The sequence below is a fragment of the Rhinopithecus roxellana genome, chromosome 5 (assembly GCF_007565055.1).
Source record: "Rhinopithecus roxellana isolate Shanxi Qingling chromosome 5, ASM756505v1, whole genome shotgun sequence".
In the NCBI taxonomy this organism is placed as follows: Eukaryota; Metazoa; Chordata; class Mammalia; order Primates; family Cercopithecidae; genus Rhinopithecus; species Rhinopithecus roxellana.
The window spans coordinates 19,120,106-19,145,079 of record NC_044553.1 but is presented as its reverse complement, the minus strand read 5'-3'; the positions used below and the strand labels follow the sequence as shown (position 1 = coordinate 19,145,079).

At 44.0% G+C, this 24,974-nt stretch overlaps 1 protein-coding gene across 2 annotated transcripts in view; it reads right to left on the bottom strand.

The window, feature by feature from the left end:
• ADAMTS17 (ADAM metallopeptidase with thrombospondin type 1 motif 17) overlaps positions 1-24,974 on the bottom strand; it is a 365,163-nt gene that overhangs the window by 63,423 nt on the left and 276,766 nt on the right. For both annotated transcript variants that reach the window (XM_030931256.1, XM_030931257.1), the window contains 3 exons: positions 23,335-23,492; positions 20,125-20,284; positions 17,431-17,566 (listed from right to left, as the gene is read on the bottom strand). In XM_030931256.1, the coding sequence (XP_030787116.1) occupies positions 17,431-17,566; positions 20,125-20,284; positions 23,335-23,492 (454 nt within the window). The remainder of the gene's footprint in view (positions 1-17,430; positions 17,567-20,124; positions 20,285-23,334; positions 23,493-24,974) is intronic.

Sequence of the window (24,974 nt, the reverse complement as noted above, 5' to 3'; positions counted from 1 at the left end):
AGGCTGTACCTAGAGAGGGTGAACGACTTAACTAGAAGACAATCCAGCACACACCAGGGTACCAAACCAGCCTCTGATTTCCACCCCTTCATCAATGGAGCATCTGTCCAGGACAGACATCTGCCCCCTAACGGGCAAATGCTTATGCCACTGGAATGAAGTCTCATTTTCAACGTCATGCCACTAACCATAGAGATGAGCAATTCCGGGATGACTGAGGCACATTCCCTCCACCAGTATCAAACAATCCATTTATCTGTTCAAATGACTTACTAAGACCTACTAAGCTCTAGGCACTGCTGGGCACTGGAGACTAAGCTGCACACCCAGTGATTTCCACATTTGTAGAGTACTACATGTGGCAGGTTGGTTCTACAAATAAGTTCCTGACGAATATCTGCTGAGTGAATTGAGCACTGATAAGGTCCTTGCCCTTATGGGGAAGAGGAACAAGAAAAAGAAAGGGAAGACTAAAGAAACAGAGTCACACAGACTATACAGGAATGATGGAGGTGTCATGTCTATACGCGGCACTTGGCCCAGGTAGATGCATTATTTAGCTATAGAGGACAGCATGGAGGTTTCAGAAGCTGTGGGTTTGAGTCCTGAATGGGTAGGTTTAGTTCCTTACCCAGAAAATCTCAGGCCCAGGCCACAGACACACCTCTCCTTCTCCATTGCCTAGCAACTTGCATCACTGGTCACTTGGGGTCTGAGTGAGAGTCTCTCCCAGCCCCTCCAAGCTAGGCATGGGTAGAAAGTGTGCTTGTCTTAGAGGTCCAGGATGGCACCCGTCAGCACCTCTCACTGCCTCAACCCCAAATCTCTCCAGGTCTCCTGGGAAACCACCTTCATATTGAACCCCTTGTGTTAGATATGTCCTGAATTTTAATTTCTTTTCTAGTATGGGTACAGATAACACTAACAACAAGCCAGAAAACCAACTAACTACAGCATTCTGAGAAATTGCTCTAGTGTTTAATCCCAGAGCTTTGGGCCTTTGGGCTGTGAGTTTCACTTCCAGGGAAAGGAGCCACTCCAGCTTCCCCTTGATAGCGCTCTGAGTTAAATGCCACTACAGTACTGTCTGATGACTCTCTTGCCCCACTTTTGAAGATCGATTTAGAGCTGCCTTAATCAAAAGGGTTCTTTTTCATGCCATGGCAGAAGCAGGCTGTACTGTTTTTAAAATGAGAATGAAGAAGCAGAAAGTATGTAAGATTTAAAGGAGGAAAACATTGTTTTGCATTTTGTTACCAGAATGAGCTGGGAAAGCTACTTAATGACTAAGCATCTCAAAGTCTTCATCTGTTAAAATATGGTGAATACGTCGACTTTTCAGAGGGACTGTGGGGCTACCTAACCCATGAGACAGCCAGCAGTCACTTCCTTCTTTCTCTCTTTACTGCTGATGAGCAAGAGTGAACTGGCCCATTCCCAAAGAGCTCTGCCTTTCTGCTGCTTCTGCACTTTACATCTTAGCAAGAATACAACTTCTGAGTTTTCAAATTCTCTACTTTTACAATAAAATCATTTTCGAGTACTGTTTTGAGAGGAAAAAAAAAAACGGTTCTCTGGAATTTATGGGCCCACACTAAGCTCTCAACAGGAAGCAGAAGGCCCAGTGAGCAGGGTTGAGCCAGCAGCTGATGAGTCCACTGCACCCATTTTTTTCCCCCCAAGCCATCACACCTGATCAAATTACACTCTGGGGAGTGGAGATTCTGTTGGTACAATCTTGAGGTTAAAATAACCAGGATAAGTCTGGGTTTGGTAACAGGTTGTACCACACCCAGTCATGAAGAGTTTGGAAAAAAAACTCTCATGCTTTGAGAATCATACAGCTGCTGATGTTGAAAGTTCCCATCCAAGAGTAACATTCCGGTTGGGCTGGCTTTTCCCAGTACACGGGGATTTTCCAGTACAGTAGCCCTCTTGCTAACAGACTTGCCTGCTCTCATTCTAGCTGAGAGCAACATGGGTTGGACAGTCTTCATTTCTCAGTCTTGGTTAGATCATGACCTCAGCCTGTCTCTCTATTGGACTTAATAATTTCTGCCTGTCTCATGTCATCTTCCTTCTTCTGGTGAGAGGTGAGACACCTCGGTTTTCTTTACCATGCTCCCGTTTGTTGGCCAATAGCAGAGCACATGAGCTGAGAAAGACTGATCAGACTTTGCAGGAACCTGGGTTCTGAGCAGAGTGACCTTTGGAGTGGATGCAGGAGCCGCTCCAGCCAGCTCTGGGATCTTCTCTCCCAGACCAACTTTTCAGTGTCTCTTCAATTTTGGGAGCTACTCCATATTCTTTCTATATTCTCTTATCTTTTTGGGACAGGTTGAGATTTGGTTTCTGTGGCCCAGCGAGGCCCAATTGTGCTCTAGAAGCCGGTGGTGCCAGGATCACCTCCTTGCATGTCTACACCACAGCCATGGCTTCGGAGCAGACTGGGAGACTGGTGGGGACAGGAGTTTTATTGGCAGTGATGCCATCAGCCTATTGGATGGTCTCCTTACCTCCCACTATACACCATCTTCTATCCAATGGAAGAAAGAGGTTGGCTGTGTTTACTTCTCTAGTGAAGGTATAGGGTCCCCCAAGCCCTTGTGAGCCCACAGTGCCTTGACCTTGCTGGTGGGAGCAACTCTTTCTGCAGAAGTTCCAGGAAGGGTAGATTCCAGGATTAAAATTCTCCTGGGAAGAAGCACAAGCCTGGGATCCTCAAAGTGGTTCACAGCACAGAGTGGTACATCAAAAGTGCATCTGTCGGCGAGAGACCACAGAGTATTGAGACCTGTGGGGCTGTCTGAGCCAGTACTTCCCTACCTGACATGCCCACAGAATCCCCTTTCCCTCTAATCTTGGCACAGGCTGTGCTGTGGGAGGCAGTGCTGTGTCTGCGGTCACTGTGTACATAGTGCAGAGGCCTGGCCAGCCAGCAAGGAAGCTGCAGGGCATGTAGTCTGCAGCCTGGGAAGCACCTGCCACTCGCAGGCTGGATGCCTGGCCTCACCTGAAGAGCACAGTGAGCCCCTGCAGAAACGGGATGCCACTGCTGGGCTTGGGATGAAGGACCCTATATGTGCACCACTGCTTGTATCGGAGCTGATGTCTGTGGCCTTGGCCGACAAGCAGCCCAAGACAGTTCACTTGCAAACTCTTTCCTTTGACATTTAAGCCACTAAGTCCCTCTTGGAAAATGTCCCAAACAGAACTGGTGAAAGGGCCACTGGTGGCTTCAGATGTCTCCATCCTGCTCCTTTGTGTGCCTGACACCTACTTGTTCTCCTTATTCCTCCAGCATTAAAACCTCTCTTGGAAAAGGACCTAATAAACTCATTCCCACGTAAGAAACAGTTAAAACAGGTTCAGCCTCTTCCCTCTCAGTGCAGTGTCCTTAGCTCACTGACAAATCTTTCATTCTATTCTTTCCTTAATAACCGCCTTAGCATAAACATGGAGGCACACAGAGCTGGAAGCCCACCTTCCTTGGAAAAGGAGAACCTGCCTGTCTCCCAGCAAATGCCCCGTCACCCCAGGGACCTAAGATTAATGTCATACTCCATGAGGAAAACTCAAGCACTTGGAACATTTGTAAAAAGGCAACCCTCAGGTACTCAGGGTGCTCAGCTTTCAAAAGCGCAGTAACTTTGAACAAAGGCCAGGCATGCAATTCCCCAGCAATGCTTTAGATGGTTAGAAATGACCCAGGTTTCATGATGTTAGCTCTGACAGGCAGCCCTGAATGTTTATGAATCCAGCCTATGTGAGGTCTTTCTAGAAAGGCTTAAATGGTTTCTTAGAGAGGAACAGATGTAAAACATGATCATAAGGGATGTGCTCAGTTATTTTAAAAAAATTAATATGAATTCTGGAGTATTTCCAGAGTACATATATTACCTAGGAAAGATTTATCCTGTGTGTGTGTGAAGGGATCCTGGCCACGACTTTGGTTACGTTCTTATTTTCACTGTCTCAGCAGTGTGTAATGTTTGCTCATTCTTATCCTGATGTTTCTGTTTTGGGGTTTGAGGTAGAGGTACAGGGGATGAGGGGGAAAGGAGGATGGCACTTTTTTCGGGACAGGATTTCACTGACTGGGGTGAGCAAATCTAGGCATTGATCCTCAGGTGTGCCAAGCCTGGGGGCAAGCTGGGGGCCACCAGGAGGACAGGTGGGTCCGCATGGTTCCAGAGGGACCCCCAGAGACTGGCTTCCCTGTTCAGTTTACAACACTCTTTTTCATCTTGTCCAGTACTAAGGTTGGTGGGCTCGGGCCAATATTAAGCAATGTCAAATCCTGCAAGAACTTGGTAGTATGTGGTATAAATATGAACAAGAAATGACCTAGAAAATGAAAAGACGACTCACCAAGTTATCGTTGTTGAAATAACACGCAGAGAACATTGTTATTCTCTGCAGGTTATGGGTGCACAAGCTACTGCTCAGAGACACAGGGGGTCCCGTCCAGGCTCCACTGCAAGTTAGAAGCACAGAGAACATGGGGAAAGAAAATCCCTGACTCCCAGTTCCAAACCCAACCAGCCTATGGGAGGGTGTCTCCAATGTGAAGCTTGGGATGGCTTTTCTGTGAGGCTGCAAAGATGATGGCCGGCCCAGGGAGAAGGATTAGGGCTTCTCTGTCAGATTCTTTGGGAATGACAGCCATGGTGGTGCATGATTTGCAGGAAAGCCCCTCCAGGGGAAAGGTAAAGAGGGCACAGAGAGGCAGCAAGGGGAAGGTGCACTGTGAAAGGGCCTGCCGAAGCGCAACGGACCACACTGGGCAAATTCTCTGTCCTAAGACTCCCCACCAGAGGCGCTGGGAGAAGCTGAAACTGTGCAGCAGGAAAGGACAGAGGAGGTGGTGACATAAGCAGCCCAGCATGATAAAGGCAGCCGCTAAACAAGATCCATCGATGCCTGCTTGAGAAGGGACAATTAGGACATTTCTAGCACAGGCTCCTGACTGTCTCCACTGCCCCAAGTCCCGAGATATCGTGAGCTTTGGGTTGTTGTGTCAGCCTTTGAACTCACGGGAGCCTGTGGAAGGCCTCTCCTTAGCTCCCCAAGAACCTGCAACCATAAGTGTGCACTTTTTTGTGAGTTTTTTAATAGTGTTAAGATATAACTTATATACCACAATTCAGCCGTTTGAAGCATACAATTCAATGGTTTTCATTACAATCTAGGATATTTTTACTACAACAAAAGAAGCCCTGTAACCCTTTAGTTATCAACCCCCAATTCCATCCCTCTCCCTCCTCATTAGCCCTAGGCAGCCACCCATCTACCTTCCATCTCTATGGATTTTGTCTCATCTAGACATTGCATCTAAATGGAATTTCACATGTGACCTTTTGTGTCACTTAGCATGTTTTCAGGGTTTCTCTGTGCCAGAACTTCATTCCTTTTTATGGCTGAATAATATTGCACTCCCTGAATATGCTGCATTTTTTTATCTATTCTTCAGTGAATGAACATGTGCCATGCTTCTACCTTTTGGCCATTATAAATAATGCTATGAACGTTTGTGTACAAGCTCTTGTGTGGACATGTTTTTATCATTCTTGGGTATACACATAGTACTGGAATTGCTGATTTGAATAATAACTCAAAGCAGAACTTTTTGAGCAACTGCCAGTTTGTAAAAAGTGGTTGTGTCATTTAATATTCCCATCCCAGTGTATGAAAGTCCTAATTTCTCAACATCCTCATCAACATTTGTTATCATCTATCTTTTTGATCACAGCCACACTAGTGAGTGTGAAGTGGAATCTCTATATGGTTTTGATTGGCGTTTCCCTGCTAAGGATGCTGAGTACACCTTCTTTAGAGGAATGTCTGTTCAGATCCTTTGTTCAGTTTTCAACTACGTTCTGTCTTATCTTATTACTGAGTTGTAGTAGTTCTTTAGGTATTCCCCTTTTTTTTTTTTTTTTTGTTTTTTTTTGTTTTTTTTTGAGACAGAGTCTCACTCTGTAGCCCAAGCTGGAGTGCAGTGCCATGATCTTGGCTCACTGCAACCTTCATCTCCAGGGCTCAAGCGATTCTCATGCCTGTCTCCTGAGTAGCTGAGACTAAAGACATGTGTCACCACGCCCAGGTAATTTTTTGTATTTTAGTAGAGATGAGGTTTCACCATATTGTCCAGGGTGGTCTTGAACTCCTGAGCTCAGGAGATCTGTCCACCTTGGCCTCCCAAAGTGCTTGGATTATAGGCATGAGCCACCATGCTTGGCCTAGATATTCTTAATATAAATTCCTTATCAGATATATAATTTGAAAGTATTTTTCACATTCTTTGATTGTCCTTTGTCTTTTGAGACAGGGTCTCACTCTGTCACCCAGGCTGTAGTGCAGTGGTGCAATCTCAATCTAGATTCACTGCAGCCTTGACCTCCTGGGCTCAAGCGATCCTCCCATTTCAGCCTGCCCCCCACCACCCAAGTAGCTGGGACTACAGACACACACTACCATACCAGGCTAATTTTTGTATTTTTTGTAGAGAAAGTGTTGCCCACCAACCAACAAGGTTGCCACCATGTTGCCCAGGCTGGTCTCGAACTCCTGGACTCAAGCAATCCTCTAAAAGTGCTGGGATTACAGGCGTGAGCCAATGCGCCCCACCTCCAACTGCATTCTTTTGCATGTGGATAGCTAGTTGTCACAGCACCATTTGTTTGAAAAGACTATTCTGTCTCCGTTGATTGCTCTTGGCACCCTGGTGGAAAAGCAATTGACAATAACTGTGAAGATTTATTTCTGGACTCTTAGTTATATGCCATTGTTCTTTACGTCTATCCTTATGCCAGGGCCACACTGGATCACTCTAGTTAGTAGTAAGCTTTGAAACTGGGAAGCATGAGTCCTCCAACTTTGTTATTCTTTTCTAAGACTGTTTTGATGATTTGAGGCCCTTTGCAATTCCATACGGATTTTAGGGTCACATCCCCATTTGTGGAAGCAAGATGGCTTGAATTTCTATAGAGATTGCACTAAATCTATAAATCAATCTGTAGAGTACTGTTATCTTAACAAGTCTTCTCATTCATGAAAATGAATGTCTTTCCATTTATTGAGATATTTTTGTAGTTTTCAGAATATGAGTTTTAAAATTCTTTTATTAAATTTATTCCAAAGTATTTTATTCTTTTTGATGTTATTATAAGTGGATTTTTTTCTTAACTTCACTTAATTGATACTATATAGAAATACAATTGATTTTTCCTTATTGATCTCACATCTGCAAACATCCAGAACTTGTTTATTAGTTCGAATCGTTTTTAGAGATTCCTTAGTATTATCTGTATACAGTATCGTGTCATTTGTAAATACAGACAGTTTTACTTCTTCTATACAAATATGGATGCATTTTATTTCATTTACTTGGGTAAATGCCTAGGCTGGAATCTTTAATAAAATGTTGAATAGAACTAGTAAGAGCAGATATTGTGTCTTGCTCCTGATCTTTGGAGAAAAGCATTCCGTCTTTCACTTTTAAATATGGTGTTAGTTGTGGGTTTTTTGCAGATGCTCTTTATTTGGTTTCAGTAGTTTGCTTATGTGTAGGACTTTGTCCATTTTCTGAAAGTTATCTAACTTAGGGCATACAGTTGTTCATAGTGTTCATTCCCAACCCTTTTTATTTCTGTAAGCTCAGCAGTAACATTCCTGCTTTCATTATTTAACTTAGTAATTTACGTCTTTTTTTCTTGGCCAATCTAGCTAAAGACTTGCCAATTTTGTTGATTTCTTCCTATAGTTAACTTTTGGTTTCATTATTCTGCTCTACTGTTTTCTTTTTTCTTTTTTTTTTTTTTCAGATTACTTTATTTTTTTATTTTTTATTTATTTTTATTTTTTTATTTTTTTTTTAAATTATACTTTAAGTTCTAGGGTACATGTGCATAATGTGCAGGTTTGTTACATATGTATACTTGTGCCATGTTGGTGTGCTGCACCCATCAACTCGTCAGCACCCATCAATTCGTCATTTATATCAGGTATAACTCCCAATGCCATCCCTCCCCCCTCCCCATGATAGGCCCCCATGTATGATGTTCCCCTTCCCGAGTCCAAGTGATCTCATTGTTCAGTTCCCACCTATGAGTGAGAACACGCGGTGTTTGGTTTTCTGTTCTTGTGATAGTTTGCTAAGAATGATGGTTTCCAGCTGCATCCATGTCCCTACAAAGGACGCAAACTCATCCTTTTTTATGACTGCATAGTATTCCATGGTGTACATGTGCCACATTTTCTTAATCCAGTCTGTCACAGATGGACATTTGGGTTGATTCCAAGTCTTTGCTATTGTGAATAGTGCCGCAATAAACATACGTGTGCATGTGTCTTTATAGCAGCTACAGAATGGGAGAAAATTTTTGCAATCTACTCATCTGACAAAGGGCTAATATCCAGAATCTACAAAGAACTCAAACAAATATACAAGAAAAAAACAAACAACCCCATCAAAAAGTGGGCAAAGGATATGAACAGACATTTCTCAAAAGAAGACATTCATACAGCCAACAGACACATGAAAAAATGCTCATCATCACTTGCCATCAGAGAAATGCAAATCAAAACCACAATGAGATACCATCTCACACCAGTTAGAATGGCAATCATTAAAAAGTCAGGAAACAACAGGTGTTGGAGAGGATGTGGAGAAATAGGAACACTTTTACACTGTTGGTGGGATTGTAAACTAGTTCAACCATTATGGAAAACAGTATGGCAATTCCTCAAGGACCTAGAATTAGATGTACCATATGACCCAGCCATCCCACTACTGGGTATATACCCAAAGGATTATAAATCATGCTCTACTGCTTTCTACCCTTTATTTAATTTCTGCACGAATGTTACTATTTCTTTCATTCTACTTGTTTTAGGGTTTGTTGCTCTTCTTTCCCAGTGTCATTACATGGAAGGTTAGTTTACTGATTTGAAATCTTTCTTCTTTTTCAATGTAAGTGTTTACAGCCATAAATATCCCCTTCAGGCCTGCTTTAGCCACATTCCCGAAGTTCTGTTATGTTATGCCTTCACCTCCATTCATCTTAAAATATGATTTAGTTTCCCTTGTGGTTTCTGTTTGACCCACTGGTTGTTTAGGAAGGGTACTGTTTAATTTCCATGTACTTATGAGTTTCTTAAACTTCTTTCTCTTACTGATTTCTAATTTCATTCCACGGTGGCCAGAGGACATACCTCATATTATTTCTACTTTTTTGTGCTTGTTAGGTTTATTTACTGGCCTAGTATATGATCTATTCTGAATAATGTTCCATATGGAAATTCTGCTGTTGTTAGGTGGAGTGTTTTATAGATATCTATTAGGTTTGGTTGGTTTACAATGTTGTTGAAGTCTTCTATTTCCTTGTTGATATACCTTGTTTTTAAAATCCATTATTGAAAGTGAGGTATTGAAGTCTCCAGTTACTATTGTTGAGTTGTGTATTTATTCCTTCATTTCTGTCAGTTTTGCTCCATGTATTTTAGGGTCTTATATGTTTATAATTGTTATATCTTCCTGATGGATTGCCGTTTCATCATTATAAAATGTCTATATTCTAGTAATATATTTTTATAAAAAATCTTTTTGTCTGATATTAGTATAGCACTCCTGCTTTCTGTCTGCATGATATAACTTCTTTCATCTTCTTACTTTCAATGTATTTGCATATAAGTATATACTCAGAAGGAGAAATGAATAATTCTTATCTGTGGACTGTTCATTGCTGTAAGAGAGTCAGCCAGCACTGGACTCTGCCAAGAATGACCAAAAAAGGCCCAAGGCAAAGCGGAAAGGACCATTTGGAGAAGCAGCCACCAACGTATCCAAGCTCATTTCTGAAACCTCTCAGCAATTCCACAAGTTAGGAATCCTTCCACTGTTGCCCTTACTGTACAGCCATTTCTTCTATGGACTGATGTTTCTTCCAGAACCTGGAGAACACATAGCTTCCCTTCATTTCTGATAGATCACTTTGTAATCTTTTTGGGGGCAGCGGTTGTTATTGTTTTTGTTCTTTCAGTATTCCTCAGACTAAATCTCACCTTTTCCCTTTACTTCTCCTTTCTTGTAATTGTGACATAAAAAGTCAAATGGAAACATCAAGTGCTTGATGGTCTTCATATTTTATTACTCAGAAAAGTCAGGAAGAGAGAAGCATCTCTTCTGATGGGTTGCAGAGCCTACATGCAAAGCATTTCCCAACAGGAGAAATGCTGTCACCTGTGAACCTGACACCAGGGTGTTCTCTCATTCTCTGTAATGATCAAACGAAGGGATGGTCAAATGACCCAAAAAAATAAAAAAAAACTTCTGAAAATGCTTTCTTGTCCTTCATCTTGAATGTTTCTTAATTTAGATCAATAAGGTAAGGCTTCAAAACTTACCACTTAATTTAAAGACAGGTGACATCCTGAAATTTGTGTCAGAAAAAGTTCCAGCATTTTGGCAATGTAAATTTCTCCTCCCCACTCACATACCATCAACAAGGCATGTAACACACCACAGATTTAGTCATAATTAGATTTACCTATTTTATTTTAGAAAAAGACAGGAAAGAAAATGTTTATGTTTCAGACTAGCAAGAAATTGATTAAAAAAACGTATCTTTTCAGATTGTGGCTGTAGCTGAAGATCCACATTTTCCAATGACTTCATTCTTAAGTCACAATCTCTCTCTCTCTCATACATGCACGCGGGCACACACACAAAATGTGCTTTAATAAAAAGGAAGGGATTCTATTCCATTTTAACCCCAAATAAGGCCAGCCTGATTAAGATAATTGAGGAAGGAGAACAAATTTAAAAACCAAAGATACTTCCTTGAAAATGACTATTCAATTCAATTGCCAGTAAGATGTTGAATGTTCTTTTCTGAATCACTCTAATTCAATGTACAGTACAGCATGTACTGCCTGGGAAGAAGTTCAAATCATAAATACTATAGGGAAATATCTAATAACTTGGAATGGCCTTTTTCAAGTGGCGAATAAGCTCTTAAAGACTGCAAAAATGTTAAATCTGGTAAAGCACAAGGTCTGTGCGCCGGGACAAGTCCACCTCATTGCCAGCTCCTGCCTCCTTGCTCCAGGACCACCTGAGGCTGGGTCTCAAGGGTCTCGGCACACAGTACTGCTCTTTGGATGCTGAAGGATGGGGAGGCCTCTTCCCTGCAGACTGTGGTCAGCAAGGTGAAGGCTGCTGGCCATGGCCATAACAGCTGAGCTGATCTGTGATTTCTGCCACTGCCTGCCAATGTCAGGGCCAGGTTTGTCAATGTTTTTGTGTTGGTGTGTGAGACGCTGGGGAGACGCCATCTGCCATGCGTGTCAGACTCCAGATTCCATATGGTTACAGCAGGGTTTGGGAGAAGTATCCACAGAGCTAGGATTAGAATAAAGAGGTGCTAATGGTGTGCAGTTGGGAAGGCAAAGGAAACTGTCAGGAACTCAATGGAAAAAGGGTTGAAGAAAATTAAAGGGAGATCAGGAGAAATAAAGGAAAGTATAAAGGAAAAAGACAAACATCTCTGCCATTTTAAAGGTCAAAGAGTAACAATAACATAGAAAGGCTCTTTCACCTTGCCAGGTTCAACAATGGGTTGCATTCTGGCTTCTTTAATAAAGTTCACACCATGGGATTCTTGGGCTCTTCTTCCAGGTTACAGGCTCTGTCCTCCACTCATGCCACCCCACCTGAAACAGCCATTTGTAATCCAGACCCTCCACATCTCCACCTCACCCTCTTGCCCAAGTGCAGTTTTTACTTGTGTGTCCAATCTCCCTGATTTTCTGGCATTCATTTCCTAAGGTCAGGCTTTCCACTGTTCTTCACTTACTAGCATGAATCCATGTAACCACAGGTTCTTATGAAAGACTCATGACAACTAGATCATGCCATGCAATAATTCAAATTTTGTTGTCCAAATATGTGTGTGTGTATAATAGCTGTACGGAAGTCCTCCCTTATCTGTGGCAGATATGTTTTAAGATCCCCAGTGGATGCTAGAAACTAAGGCTAGTACTGAACCCTGTATATACTATGCACAGATTTCTTTCTTCTTTTTCTTCACAATTTCATAGGTAGAAGATTCATTTACTGTAGATCTGAGCAACCTCAACATACACTTTTTTTCTTTCCTTATTAAGTTGAAGACTTTTACCTTTCCATTTATAGGATGCATTTTATAGCTTCTCTTTAGCACATCTGCGTTGCTATCATCACCACTCTTGTTCTTTGAGACTATTATGAAGTAAAACACAAGAACTATGACACCCAACAGTCGATCTGCTAACTGAGATGGCTACTGAGTGACAAACAGGCAGGGAGCAGAGACACTGTAGATGCCCGGGACAAGGGGATGATTCACGTCCTGGGCAGGACACAGCGGTATGGTGTGAGATTTCATTACATTACTCAGAACAGCAAGCAACTTAAAACTGATGAATTATTTCAGAAATTTTCCTTTTAATATGTTTGGGCAATGGTGGACCCTGGGTAACTGAAACCACAGAAAGCAAAACTGCAAATAAGCGGGGACTACTGTACATAATACGTATATATAGATATATATTGTGCATGTAGACATATTTACGTGTGTGTATGTATATATGTATGTGTATGTATGTATGCATACATCTATCTTGTTAGGACTTGCAAGAGCTTTAAAATCTATTATCAGATTATACATTTCTTTAGCCAAACAATAAATCCTCTTTGATGAGTCATGGCACTTTTAAGAAAAAGTACAAGGTCAGATGGTTCAGAATAAACAAATCAACAAATTTAGCAAACAAAACCAGCCTAGGGCAGGCATCCAGGCACTTCCTGTCTAGGCTCTCTAAGGCAGATTTTAGGTGCTATTTTCTCTTGTTTTTCAATTTCATTTTCTTTTCGGCTCTAAGTAATTCCACTCATTCTTTAAGTCTGATTCACATGATTTTACAGTCAGGAAGGGAGTGGAAGGAGGTGGGAAAAGAGAAGGGGTGGGGAGGCAGAAATCGAATATTTATCAAGTTACACAACAAAAAGAAATTCAGTATTCTAACATGTTCTCCTTTGTATAATAAGAAAATACATTCCCTGAGCTTATACCTGCAGAGCTCTGACTCATGCTGAGGGTGTGGTCCCAATATCTCAGTGGGCAAAATGAGAGTAAGCAATAATCTGAAACAGAGGCCAGCAAACTCTTATGTGTGGGCTAAGTCTGGCCTGCGGAGTTATTTTTGTACAACCCAAGAGTAAAGAACAAATTTTACATGTTTTAAAGGATTATGACTCAAAATACAGAAAAAAATGTGCCAGAGACCACATGTGGCCTGTGAAGGCAAAAATATTTATTCTCTAGACCTATACAGATGAAGTTTGCTGACCCCTGTTCTATGGAGATACTAAGAACGTGCTTCTGAAATTGCTTTTAGTCTGAAGTGTGTTTGGCCTGAACTTGGCTAAAACATGGCAAGACCGCAGGACTGTGGTCCATCAAGCCAGAATGACTCTGAACTTTCTGCAGCAATACACACACTTGATGTTATCTATCATAGGCTTAGCACAACTCTGTGACACTCATTTATAGAGTTTACACTCATGTTTGTTTATGTCACTTTGTTGTATAGGTGTTTTCCTACATGATTTTCTGTTTTCAGTTTTGCAGTGCAGCAAGGTTCTCTCTTAGAAGACACATGGGACGCAAAATCATGAACTTGCTATACTGGCCCACTTGTTGTAATGACCAGAGGGCTTTGTTATGGCACCTTGAATTAATCTGGAATCTAGTTGAAACATGAAGATGTGATCTGATTACTTCTTATCTGTCTTTCACTAAACCTGGGAAATTTTTGATCACTGTTCCTTAAACTATTATTTTTCTGCTCCATCTTCTCTCTTCTCTCCTTGTGTGATTCCAATTACCCTTATGATAAAACGCTTGATACTGCCCCACAGGTAACTGAGTCTTGCTCATTGTCAACAATTTTTTCCTTCCCGTTTTCTAGACTGAATAATGTCTAAACTTCTATCTTCAACTTCACTAATCTTTCATCATCTTACTCTATTGTTAGATCCATGGAGTGAATTTTTAAAATTTCAGATATTGTATTTCTTAGTCGTAAAATTGTGTTTTGTAGAGTATCTCTTTTTTTCTTGAGATTCCCTAAATGTTCTGTGACCATGAGCATAGCTTTCCTTACATTTTTGAGCATAGTTACAATAGCTGCTTTAACATTCTTTTCTTCTAATTACAACATATGCGTCATCTTGCAGTCAGTCTCCATTAATGGCCTTCTCTTTTGAGTATGGATCTGTTTCCCTGTATGACTAGTAATTTTGGATTGTACCCAGAACACTGTGAATGATACACTAATGAACAGAAGTACTGTTCAACAGAAATAAGATGACAACTGGATATATAATTTGGATTTTTTTTTTTTTTTTGAAATGGAGTCTGGCTCTGTCACCTAGGCTGAAGTGCAGAGGCGTGATCTCAGCTCACTGCAACCTCCATATCCCAGGTTTAAGCAATTCTCCTGCCTCAGCCTCCTGAGTAGCTGGGACTATAGGTGTGTGCCACCATGTCTGGCTAATTTTTGTATTTTTAGTAGAGATGGGGTTTCATCATGTTGGCCGGGCTGGTCTCGAACTCCTGACCTCAGGTGATCTACCTGCCTTGGCCTCCCAGAGTGTTGGGATTACAGGCGTGAGCCACCATGTCCAGCCTGTTAATTTGGATTTTTTAGAAGCCACAATAAAATAGTAAAAAAAATCTCGATTTTAATTTTAGTAATTTTGTTTATCCCGATGTATCCAAAATATAATCATTTGGGATGATTATAATCAAAGTAATCACATTGAAAATTAAGATATTTTATAATCTTAAATTATTTTATAAAATTAAGTTATTAAGACTTATAATCTCTGCTCATACTAAATATTTGAAACCTCGTGTATATTTTATATTTATAGCAGATTTCAATTTGGAGTGGCTAGTGACTACCATATTGAACAATGCAGTTATAGAGTATCATTTTAGAAGAATATTGAATTTTTGTTTTAGCAGGCAGCTAATTTGCTGGAATAAAACTCCAGGCATTGTCTCTCTTGTGGTGGGCAGCAGCTACAGTCTCAGTTCAGGTCTTCTAGCCTTAGCTGTGCTATGTGGGGTCCGGCGGGGCTGTATTATTCTTAGATTTGGCCTTAGTCTCTAAGAATTCCCAGAGATTCTTGAGATATATGCAGAATTTGGGAGTCCCCTTCTGTGGCTCCCTCTTTTCTGGAGTTTTTCCTTCTCAATTTCTAGTTGCTATGGGTTTCCCTGAATATTCTCCTTTGATGGCTTAACCAGTAAAAGATGGCAGGTATCTATCAGAGTTTTAGTTAGTCTCAATGGAACTAGGGCCTTCATTTGGTTGAAGAGCTGTCAACATGGGTAATTCAATTCCATGCCATTCTATTCCTCCATTTCTTTATTTCTCTTCAGTTTCTAACTGCTTTCTAGCTTTAATTAATTAATTAATTTTTGAGATGGAGTCTCGCTCTGTTGCCCAGGCTGGAGTGCAGTGGCACGATCTCAGCTCACTGCAACTTCCGCCTCCCAGGTACAAGCAATTCTCCTGCCTCAGCCTCCTGAGTAGCTGAGATTACAGGCATCTGCCACCACACCCGGCTAATTTTTATATTTTTAGTAGAGACAGGGTTTCACCATGTTGGCCAGGCTGATCTCGAACTCCTGACCTCAAGTGATCTGCCCGCCTTGGTCTCCCAAAGTGCTGGGATTACAGGCGTGAGCCCCCTCGCCTAGGCTGCTTTCTAGCTTTTAAACAATTGCTTTTTATACTGTCTCCAGAGTTCATAATTGTAATCTGCAGGAGGGTTGGTCTAATATAAGCTACTCTATCACTACAGGAAGCGGAACCCTTGATTTTTAAACCTTATCCCTGGAGTCCCACAGAGGAGCCAGGACCTACTGTGAGAGGTAGAAAAGGCAGAGCAGACTGGCCCACTCTGCCACATCATGTGTGTGTCTCAATTCAGTGGCAGCAGCTTTCATTTCATCTGTTTCATTTTATTGGTTTCTGTGCATAATTTTAAAAAGACTTGGGTATAAAATAGTTTGAAAACAGAACTGATTTTAAAATACGCTTCTCGAATGGAGCCCTAAGACCTTTTTGCTCAATCATGCCATTGAACTCATGCTGACTTCTCCTCCTCCATCGTCTCTCACCCTATTTTCCAATCACTTCACCAGGGCCAGGCCATCTTTAGTTTCCAGAGAAGAGGCTGTAGCCTGTTAGACTGCTGAGTCTTTACAGTGGCAAGTCCTTCTTTCTGTGGCCCATGAATGTGACTTGTTGAAGGACTGATCAATAGGTTTGTGGTACGGCTGCTCATACCGAGGGTGCTCAAGCAGATTTCCTGCAGTGAGCTCTTCCTCCAGGCCTTCAGCCTTAAGGGTGGAATTTCATTCTTAATTTGGCAAGGAGCACAGAAAATCATCGCAGCAAGCCTCACCTTCTTTTTTTCCTTCCCGTCTCCTCTCTTTCTCACTCAAACACATTTTAAGAGTTTGACAAAACAAAGGGGATTTGTGCAGAAGCCAAATATGTTGTGAAACTCTTGTACTAGCGAGCGGCACAAATTGAGTTAAGAAACCTAAAAAATGGAAATACTAAACACCCTTAATGGTAAAGAAACCTAAAAAATGGAAATACTAAACATGCCTTAAATGATACACAGAACCGCAAAGCAAAAACCATTCACCTCAATTCAGAACAGAACGGAAGGTCAAAGGGTGACATGACACAATGTAATGGAATTGCCAAAGTCACGCTAAAATGACTCGAAAAGAGGAGGCTTAGCTGATAAACACATTCCACACAATTCATCTCCTGACAACCCAAGAGAGTTCACATGGGTAACACGGCCATGAAAGCTGGGGCTGGGACAGGAGTTCTGATTGATCCCAAAGAACAAACACCAAGATCTACACTCATTGACATGAATTTCAGCTACTGAAACAGGTCACCCACAACATTAGCCTGTGTGCACCCTTTCTCCTGGACACTCAGACGCCAATATTTGTTTCCTTCTCCACCAAGACAAAGTAATTTGGGGAAGCCAATGGGTACTGGTTAAAAGTGTGTGGTGATGGCTTTTTTTTTTTTTCCTTTGCCATGAGATGTTACTAATGGTCTCCTACAGAATGCCTTCCAATGAAGACTGTATTTCCATCAGAGTTCTGGCTCAGTAGCTAGAAATTTGGTAATTTGAGCCAGCAGAAGTCACTCATCAACAATAACGGAACATAGCATAGAGCAGTACTGTGGCATTAACTGCCTATCGCTCCCCACCATTGATGGTGCTGCTGCCCCAGATTCTGGTGGGCCCAAGCTACAGAACAGAACCCAGCTCCTTACCGCGACTGGCAGGGATGCAAGTTGCACCTTCGGACCTGGGGCTCTGGGCGGCTTGCTTGAGGGCAGTCACTGTCGTTCACCAGAGTTGTGGTCTTGTTGACAATTCGTGTGCACGAGACGATGGTTCTGCGCTCCCCTGGAAACCAAACCACAGGGAGTTGAGAGACTGTGGCTGCACCCACCTGGAAAGGCTGGGCTTGCATGCCCATGAAGGAATGTTTGGGTGCTGCTGATGGTCACTTTGTCATTTAGAGTGACTGTTGTAAATGTTGTGTGGGTTTGTAGAGAAGAACTGTAATTGCAGGGAGGAGGGTGCAAGACACAGAAGGCAGAGTGGGGCCCTGGAAGATTCTAGAATAGGATGAGAAAGCAGCAACACCTCAGATGAGTGGTGTCCTTGGACAGCTTGGGGTTCGTTGATTTGGGCCTTTAATTTCCAAAGATTGCTCATCTTTTTATCTTCTGGTTTGATGTTTAAAGTCTATGGAGATCCGATCTCAATTAAATACCTGCACATCAGCCCTCAGTAGAGAGTCTGGCTACCTATTACAGAACTCCTGCTTGCTGGGGAGAAGTGGGGGACAAGGATTCTGGTCTGGAAGACATGCAGACCTGCATCCTCTAGACAGGCATTCCAGAGCCATTCTGAATTTGTCTAGCCAGCCAGCTGGTACTTATGGCTGAGCCCCCACCTGCTCTTGAGAAGCTTTGCTAATCCATTATCCCAGTTGGATGTAGCCCTTCTTTTGGGTGTTCCCAGAGCACCCTAAACACTGCATGGCAGGCAGGCCTTTGTCAGGCAGGCTGAGTGACTGAGAGTTACGAGGGTGGCCCTCGGAGCCAGGCTGTCTGGGTTCAAGTCTTGGCTCTATCACAAATAGCATCACAGTGACCATAGCAGTCGACAGTTGGCCACCATGTTTCTGCATCTCGGTTTCCTCAAGCAGGCTGGTTTGCTTAATTTCCCTGTGCCTGAGGGTGCCTCAGTGATGATTAAAATAAACGAATGTATATGGTGCCCATAGCACGGAACCTGGCAGGCAGCTAACACTTCATGTTAGCTCTACTGCTGTCATTATTATTATTATTTGGGAAGAGTGACAATAAAAGATTAATAGGGAGTCAAGCACAACTATTTGCATCCTGGGCTCCCTGCTGGTCTGTGTCCTAGGCAATTTGTCATGTAGGGATGACTCGAAATCATGGAGACCTGAACTCCACCGCCAGTTCCTGCTGCCCCACATGGCAGCCTTTTGTGAGTACAGAAAGCACAAAACTGCTTTCGGCTTTGGGGGCAGGTCTGACCACTGTGTTAGGAAGCTGGAAGTCATCAGTGTCATAAAAGGATTGCCATCACGCCAACAGCAACAGAACAGCCTGCCCCTGACCCCAGGAGAGCCTGTTTACTGTTCCATGTGGGCTACGCTTAGTTTGCAACAAGTTGCCCAAGAGGAAAATCTGGCTGGAATCCGAGGTAGATGTGTTGGCTGGATTTGGAGGTTGAAAGGCCATCGGCACAAGGGGCAGCTAAGGGCTGAGGGGGAGAAGGCACCCCGGGGAGAGGTGCAGAGTGGAGGATGCAGGGCTGATGGTGGTATCCAGAGGCTATGCCAACTGCCGCAGGGCTGCTGCAGGAAGAGGCTAAGCACAGACAGTGAGGGTGGTTGGCCAAGATGCCCAGGAAGAAATTCCTGTGTGTCTATAACTCCTACCCATGAAAAATGGGATGAGTCCCTTAAATAGTAAGCAATGCTTTACATATTGGACATCCAATAAAACTTATCCAAGCAGTTAATAGATGCTCAGGACTAGGGATGGCGGGGGCTATGCCCAGACTTCCACTCCATCATCCAACTCTCTGGGCTGGCCTACCAGAGTCCAGGTCAATCTTCTGTCCCAACTCTGTGCTCACTAAAATCCACCCACCCTGTGTTCCATCTCCCATGACCCTGCGATGTTCCCTGCTAGGGTGACAGACAGCATTGTACTAAGAAACTGCTGACTCAGAGTTCAGAATGACTTCCTACTGCTCCCTCTCAATGACATAACAATAAACACAATGCCTTTTGGTCATATTGATTCTTGCTGTACGACAGGTTCTTTGGCTCCACCCTGTGGACCCTGCAGTGGGCATGAGAGACAACTATCCTATTTTAGAGGTGAGGGAACTCGCGGTAGAGAGAGGAAGTCATTTGCTGAGGTCAAGCAGGAAGTTGTGCAGTCAGGACTCATGCTAGGAATGCTTCACCCGACTTGCAGGACTTTTTCGTTCCATTGGGTCCTGGAGTGAGGTGACTGTGGCCAAGAGGGAAGGGAATTTGGGAGTGGGCAGAGGCATGCTTTGGTGCCCCTCCAGCAAGCGGCAACAGTTGAAGGTCTATTCTGTTTATTCCCAGGGTCCACCTGTCACACCCAAGACGTAGTCATACATCAGCCAAACCCCACTTCACCCACAGGTCAGAGCTGGGGGGCCCTAAGCCCCGGGCAAAGCAGCGGTATGGGCATGATCCTAGTGTGGGAGTTGGGAAGACTCTGCCCAAGTATTCTGCAGAGAGACTTTCGGTGGGGTATGATTAAATTCCCAGGGAACTACAGGTTACAGATTTCCCACACTCTGTGTGCTGGCCACAGATGCCTTCCTCCTTCCTTCAGCAAAACCCCACACCCAGTAGGCCACGGCCCACGGCCACTCACCTCCTCCACACTGCACACTGCACCCTTCCCAGCCGCTATGGGTCCAGATGAACAAAGAGTCCTGCGGTTTTTCTGGTTCACTTTGATTTTCCGCAGTGTGGTTTACAGGAACAGTGTATTCATAATGAATTCCATAATCTTGGTCGTGAAATAACAACACCTGGATCAGCCGCAAAACAAAAGGCCATTTTGAAAAGGAATGAAGGCCCACAGGATTGCCAAATCTGCACACACAGGCACACCGTGGCTGTTTCTCTATGAGGGGTAACCAGCTCTTTTCTGGGGCTGAAAACAGGTTTGACTGAGGGTGCTCCTTTATCTCAGCCCTGGATTCCTCAGGGACTCAACTTGGGAGCAGGGCAAATGCAAACCATCATCAGGAAGTTCTATTATTTCCTACCCAAGAGAGAGACCAGCTTAGACTAGGAGCTTTAGGATAAGCGACTCTGAAACCTCTTCCCTGTGCTTTTCATGGAGAGCTGCTCCACGCAGAGAACAGTCCTGCATGTTCACCCACAAAGCTGCCCTTGCACACAGGAAAGACATGGATACACTTTTACCTAGAAAGGCATCAGAGCAAGTGCGGCGACTCTACTTCTTTGGAAATGAACATCATCCTTCACTCCCCATCATCAATCACTGCCATGTCAGTTGGTCCAGAGAGTCAGGGGTAAGGCAAGCTCAAGGGCAAAATGCAGCTCACTGCCAGAGGACTTTGGGGGGCATCAGTTTGAGAGTTCAAGGATGCAAGAGGCCTCCGCTGCCATGGGAGCCAGGATGATGACTGTACCCAAGGGTGGCAGGAGCCAGGCTCAAGGCTTCAAGCCAGGAGTGCGGTGGAGGTAGAGGGAGGGATCTATCATGTTTTGTGGGAAACTACCATACAGCTTGGAGACCTTGGATCTGAAATCCTAGTCAGCAAGAATATACAGAACAGATGGGTTTAGAACGGCATGTGATAAGTCTTGTAAAGCCAGCAGGTGCATGATCAGTTTTATTTATCTAGACACAATGGTGCCAAACAAGCCCTCTTGTAGGAGCTTAACATGGCTTGTCTGTGGATAATGAGTCTTCAAGCTAAGCTGGGAAGCACTGAGTGCCCCTGGGTCTAAGTAACTAGCAGGTTCACTTCCAGCCTGAGATGTCCAAGAGAATGGGCCAGCAGGCACTAAGGGGAGGGTGTGCATGGTCCACCTGACTTGACTTGGGGCGGACCAGGTCAAAGTGTACCGGACAATGGGAGCCATTTCCCTCCAGCCATCTCTCAGTCTCCAAGGCTGAGTTGTGGGGTTGGGCTGCAGTGCTAAGAGCAAACCTAACTGCATCAACATCCACGGCTTCACCAGAGAGACCTGCCGTAACACATTTGGAAAAATACCTCCAGTTAGGAAAACAAGCCCACCAAAAACCAAACTAGTCTTAGAAAGAGATCTTTATCAGCTCAGTACGAGAATAAGACTGGTGAATTGAGAATTCATATGAAACAAATTTCATGCCATTTTGTAGCCACGTATTGTGTGTGTGTGTGTGTGTGTGTGTGTGTGTGTGTGTGTGTATAACTGGTTTCAAATGCAGGTCCCCATGATTCTCTGGGTGCTACAGATTCTGCAAACAATGTGTACACCCCAGTTTGGGGACAATGGCTTTCTATATAGAGGCAAAGGGGCACTTCTCATTTTCAGTTTTAAAATCTTCAAGTGACAATCACATTTTGAAAGAAAAGCCGTCAATATTAAGCGAGGGCTGAAACTTCAGTTACGGTAGTAGTCGCTTTCTCCGAGTTTTGTTCATCCTGGTCTGAATGAATCCAGGCTGCATACCTTGCTTTAACGGGCTAACAACTTGCTCAGTTTACAAAGGCTTTTGGTGAAAAGGGAAATACACTCACATTGGTGTTTGCTAGAGAAAGCAAATTCTCATGCTAACAGGTGAGGTTTCAGTACAGGTTTTATGTTTTGCCTCCTCTCTTAGTCCCTCTGAATAACTGCTTTTAACTCAGAATAGGAGGATTTGTTCCGACTGTGACTAGGAAACAATCTTATCCCAGAGAAATGACTTAGGTACACATTATTAGGTCCCAGAAACCTACTTGCAGGAACGTATTTGCAGTGGATTTAGCAGGCTGAGTGATGCACTGGCCGATTTCTACACGGTTGAGACTGCACATGAAAACTGCCTTGCCTTTGTCTACCCAGAAATTGTAACGGGGTTAACACCACTATGGGGTAATGCCCACCCTGGGTGCCAGTGCTCCCTGGCAGAGCAAGCCTCCTTGGGAGATTCCCTGGGTAACGGCTAGAAAATCTTTTGGGTGTCAATTAATCTGGAACACTTACAGGCTGCCAGAGATCACAAATTAATGGGGAAGAAGAACTTCCACGGAGAGACTCTGGCAGGCACTGAGGACAAAGTGTGCTTTGATTACAGGGCACAAGCTGCCACAAATCCTGTTTTTTTGGAAGGAGACACAGAATCAATAATGATGAGCTATCAGAAGTTAGCCATGAGAACTCCTGGATCTTGAGAAGGAGGCAGGGCGTTCCATTCCCTGGAGATCTCTGACATGTTTAAAAGGATGCATCACTGATGTTTCAGTGGCTTGCATGGAGGCCTCCCTGAGACAACAGGTGAGACAATGGCACCCTGGCCTGGCCCAATAGCACACAGGTTTCTGGAGATCATCTGGGGAGTAGGATACCCGCATCATCTGATCCCCCTTCTGGATTCCCAAATGCCTGTTGCAAGCTGGGTCTGTGAAATCTAAGGGATGCTAGTTCGGACCTGGAGTCCAAGTTCATTTGCAAAAGGTAATGATATACACTCTGTGAGGGCAGATCTACGCATCCCACCACCTGGTGTGAAAACAGACTTTGAGTGGGGCTATTTGCTTAATGAGGTCAAGTCTCCCTGGCTGCCATCCACGTGGCTAAGCACTTCCTTCTTTGAGGCAGCTCCTTTTGAAAAAGATAGCTCTGCCAGGGAACAGCCAGGGGAAGCAATGACAGAATTCTGAAGCAGGCGGTGCAAGAGACTGGAAAAGAAAAGACCCAGAGAAGGGAGAGGACTGAGCAGCAGGGGACCTCATAAACCCCTGGAAGCCAGATGCATTTCCTGCCCCCAAGGTACTAGGAAGAAGTAAGCTGGAAAGTAAGCTGGTAGACCTGTCAGAGCCATGCCCCCTAAGACAAATGTGGAAGCCCAGCAAGTTACCATCAAGTGCAGCGGTAGTTTGGTTGGTCCCTTGGCAGAAATCTTCTCCCACAGCCCCCTTCTCACATAGCGAACAGTTGTGCCTGCAATCTGGAACTCTCCGGGGAGCTCTATCTTCCAGTCACTGTTGATGGATCCCTTACCGGAGTCTTTGAGAGCTAGAAAGCAAATTGAAGACCAAAGAATCAAGGTGCTGGGGGTGGGGGGACCCAGCCTGTCTTTAAAAGGAATCTGCGGCCCCTGAGTGGGGTAGATGTCTCCCCTTCCACAGGGGGACGGAGGGAGGCCTGAAGCAAAAGAAGGGGAGTGCTCTGTGTACTGAGAACAAAAGCCTGGATTGCAGGGAGCACAGAGCTGCAGACCCCCAGGACCCCCAGGGAGAGCTGTGGGATTGATGGGCACCTTCCAGCCTGGGCTCCTGTCTCGAAACCAACTCAGATAACTGGGGTTAGGGGTGGAGGGGCAGGGAATGGAGATGACCACGGCCTGATCTAATTTCACGAAACTTACCCAGCAGATGGTTTTCTGCCCGATGAATTCATTCCATTTTAATGTGTCCTAGGCTACAAACCAGGTTTTGCTGTTGTAGTAAAACAAATGAGTTCCCTTTCCTATTACCTACCTGGGGCTCTGGAAGGAGAGCAGCCCATCTCCAGCACCTCTTAAGGATCTGATATCCCCATATTACTGAACTGGATGTCCCTTCAATCAACAACCATTACTCTATTAAGCATGAATGTTTGGGAATCCTAGCCGCCCACAGATGTGGTGGTCACACTCGGCAGCTGTGGATGAGCAGTGGCTGGGGGCTGAGCGTGGCAGGGGAGGGGCACTCTCATACCCTAGCTCTGGGGATTTCAGGTTCTCACGTTTGCTGGCCCACATCTCTACCAGGGACAGCCTGTGTCAGGAGAGGCTGACAATCAACATGCTGCTGACTGGCCGTAAGCAGAAACTTGGTTTTCCACACAAGCCATGTATTTACTCTTTTCCGAGGCACTCACCAGGACTTTTCTTGTGTCTTCCCACCTAGGGGTGAAGACCATGTAGTTCTCATGAGGACAGCACTCTGCAGTGCCATTCTATTTTGTTGTTGCTGTTGTTATTTAGGAAAAAAAAAATCCCAACAAACTAAAACCTATTCTGGCATTTTAGGAGAAGATGGCAGATGACAAGAGGTGATAGGAAATCTGTGTCATTTCCAAAAATGGGAACTCCAGGGCACCCTCGGTCCGAGGCCCACACTCCCTACACACGCAGCTGGAGCCCCACGGACACCCCAAATTGATCTACATATATCTCCCTGGGACCCTACTCAGTCTATAATCAATGAAATCAGATTCTGCCACATTGACTATTCTCTGCTTACTGAGGCCAGAAATAAAATGCCCACATTTAATACTGATTTTGGAAAATGAGAGTTGAAACCCAAAAGGAGTTTTGGTTACCGCTGAGTTCATCAGCCCCAGGCTGGGGCAGGCCACAAGCAGCAGAGGGACGCTGGGTAGCCACTGGCCGCAGCTCCCGTCTCCAGGACATTATGGTCCCAGTGCTCGCTCCCGGCAAACACAGAGGAGACGCATGCTCAGGGCTTCTTGTGTTAGAGGGACTGCCAAGACAAACTGGTTCCTCGCTTCTAG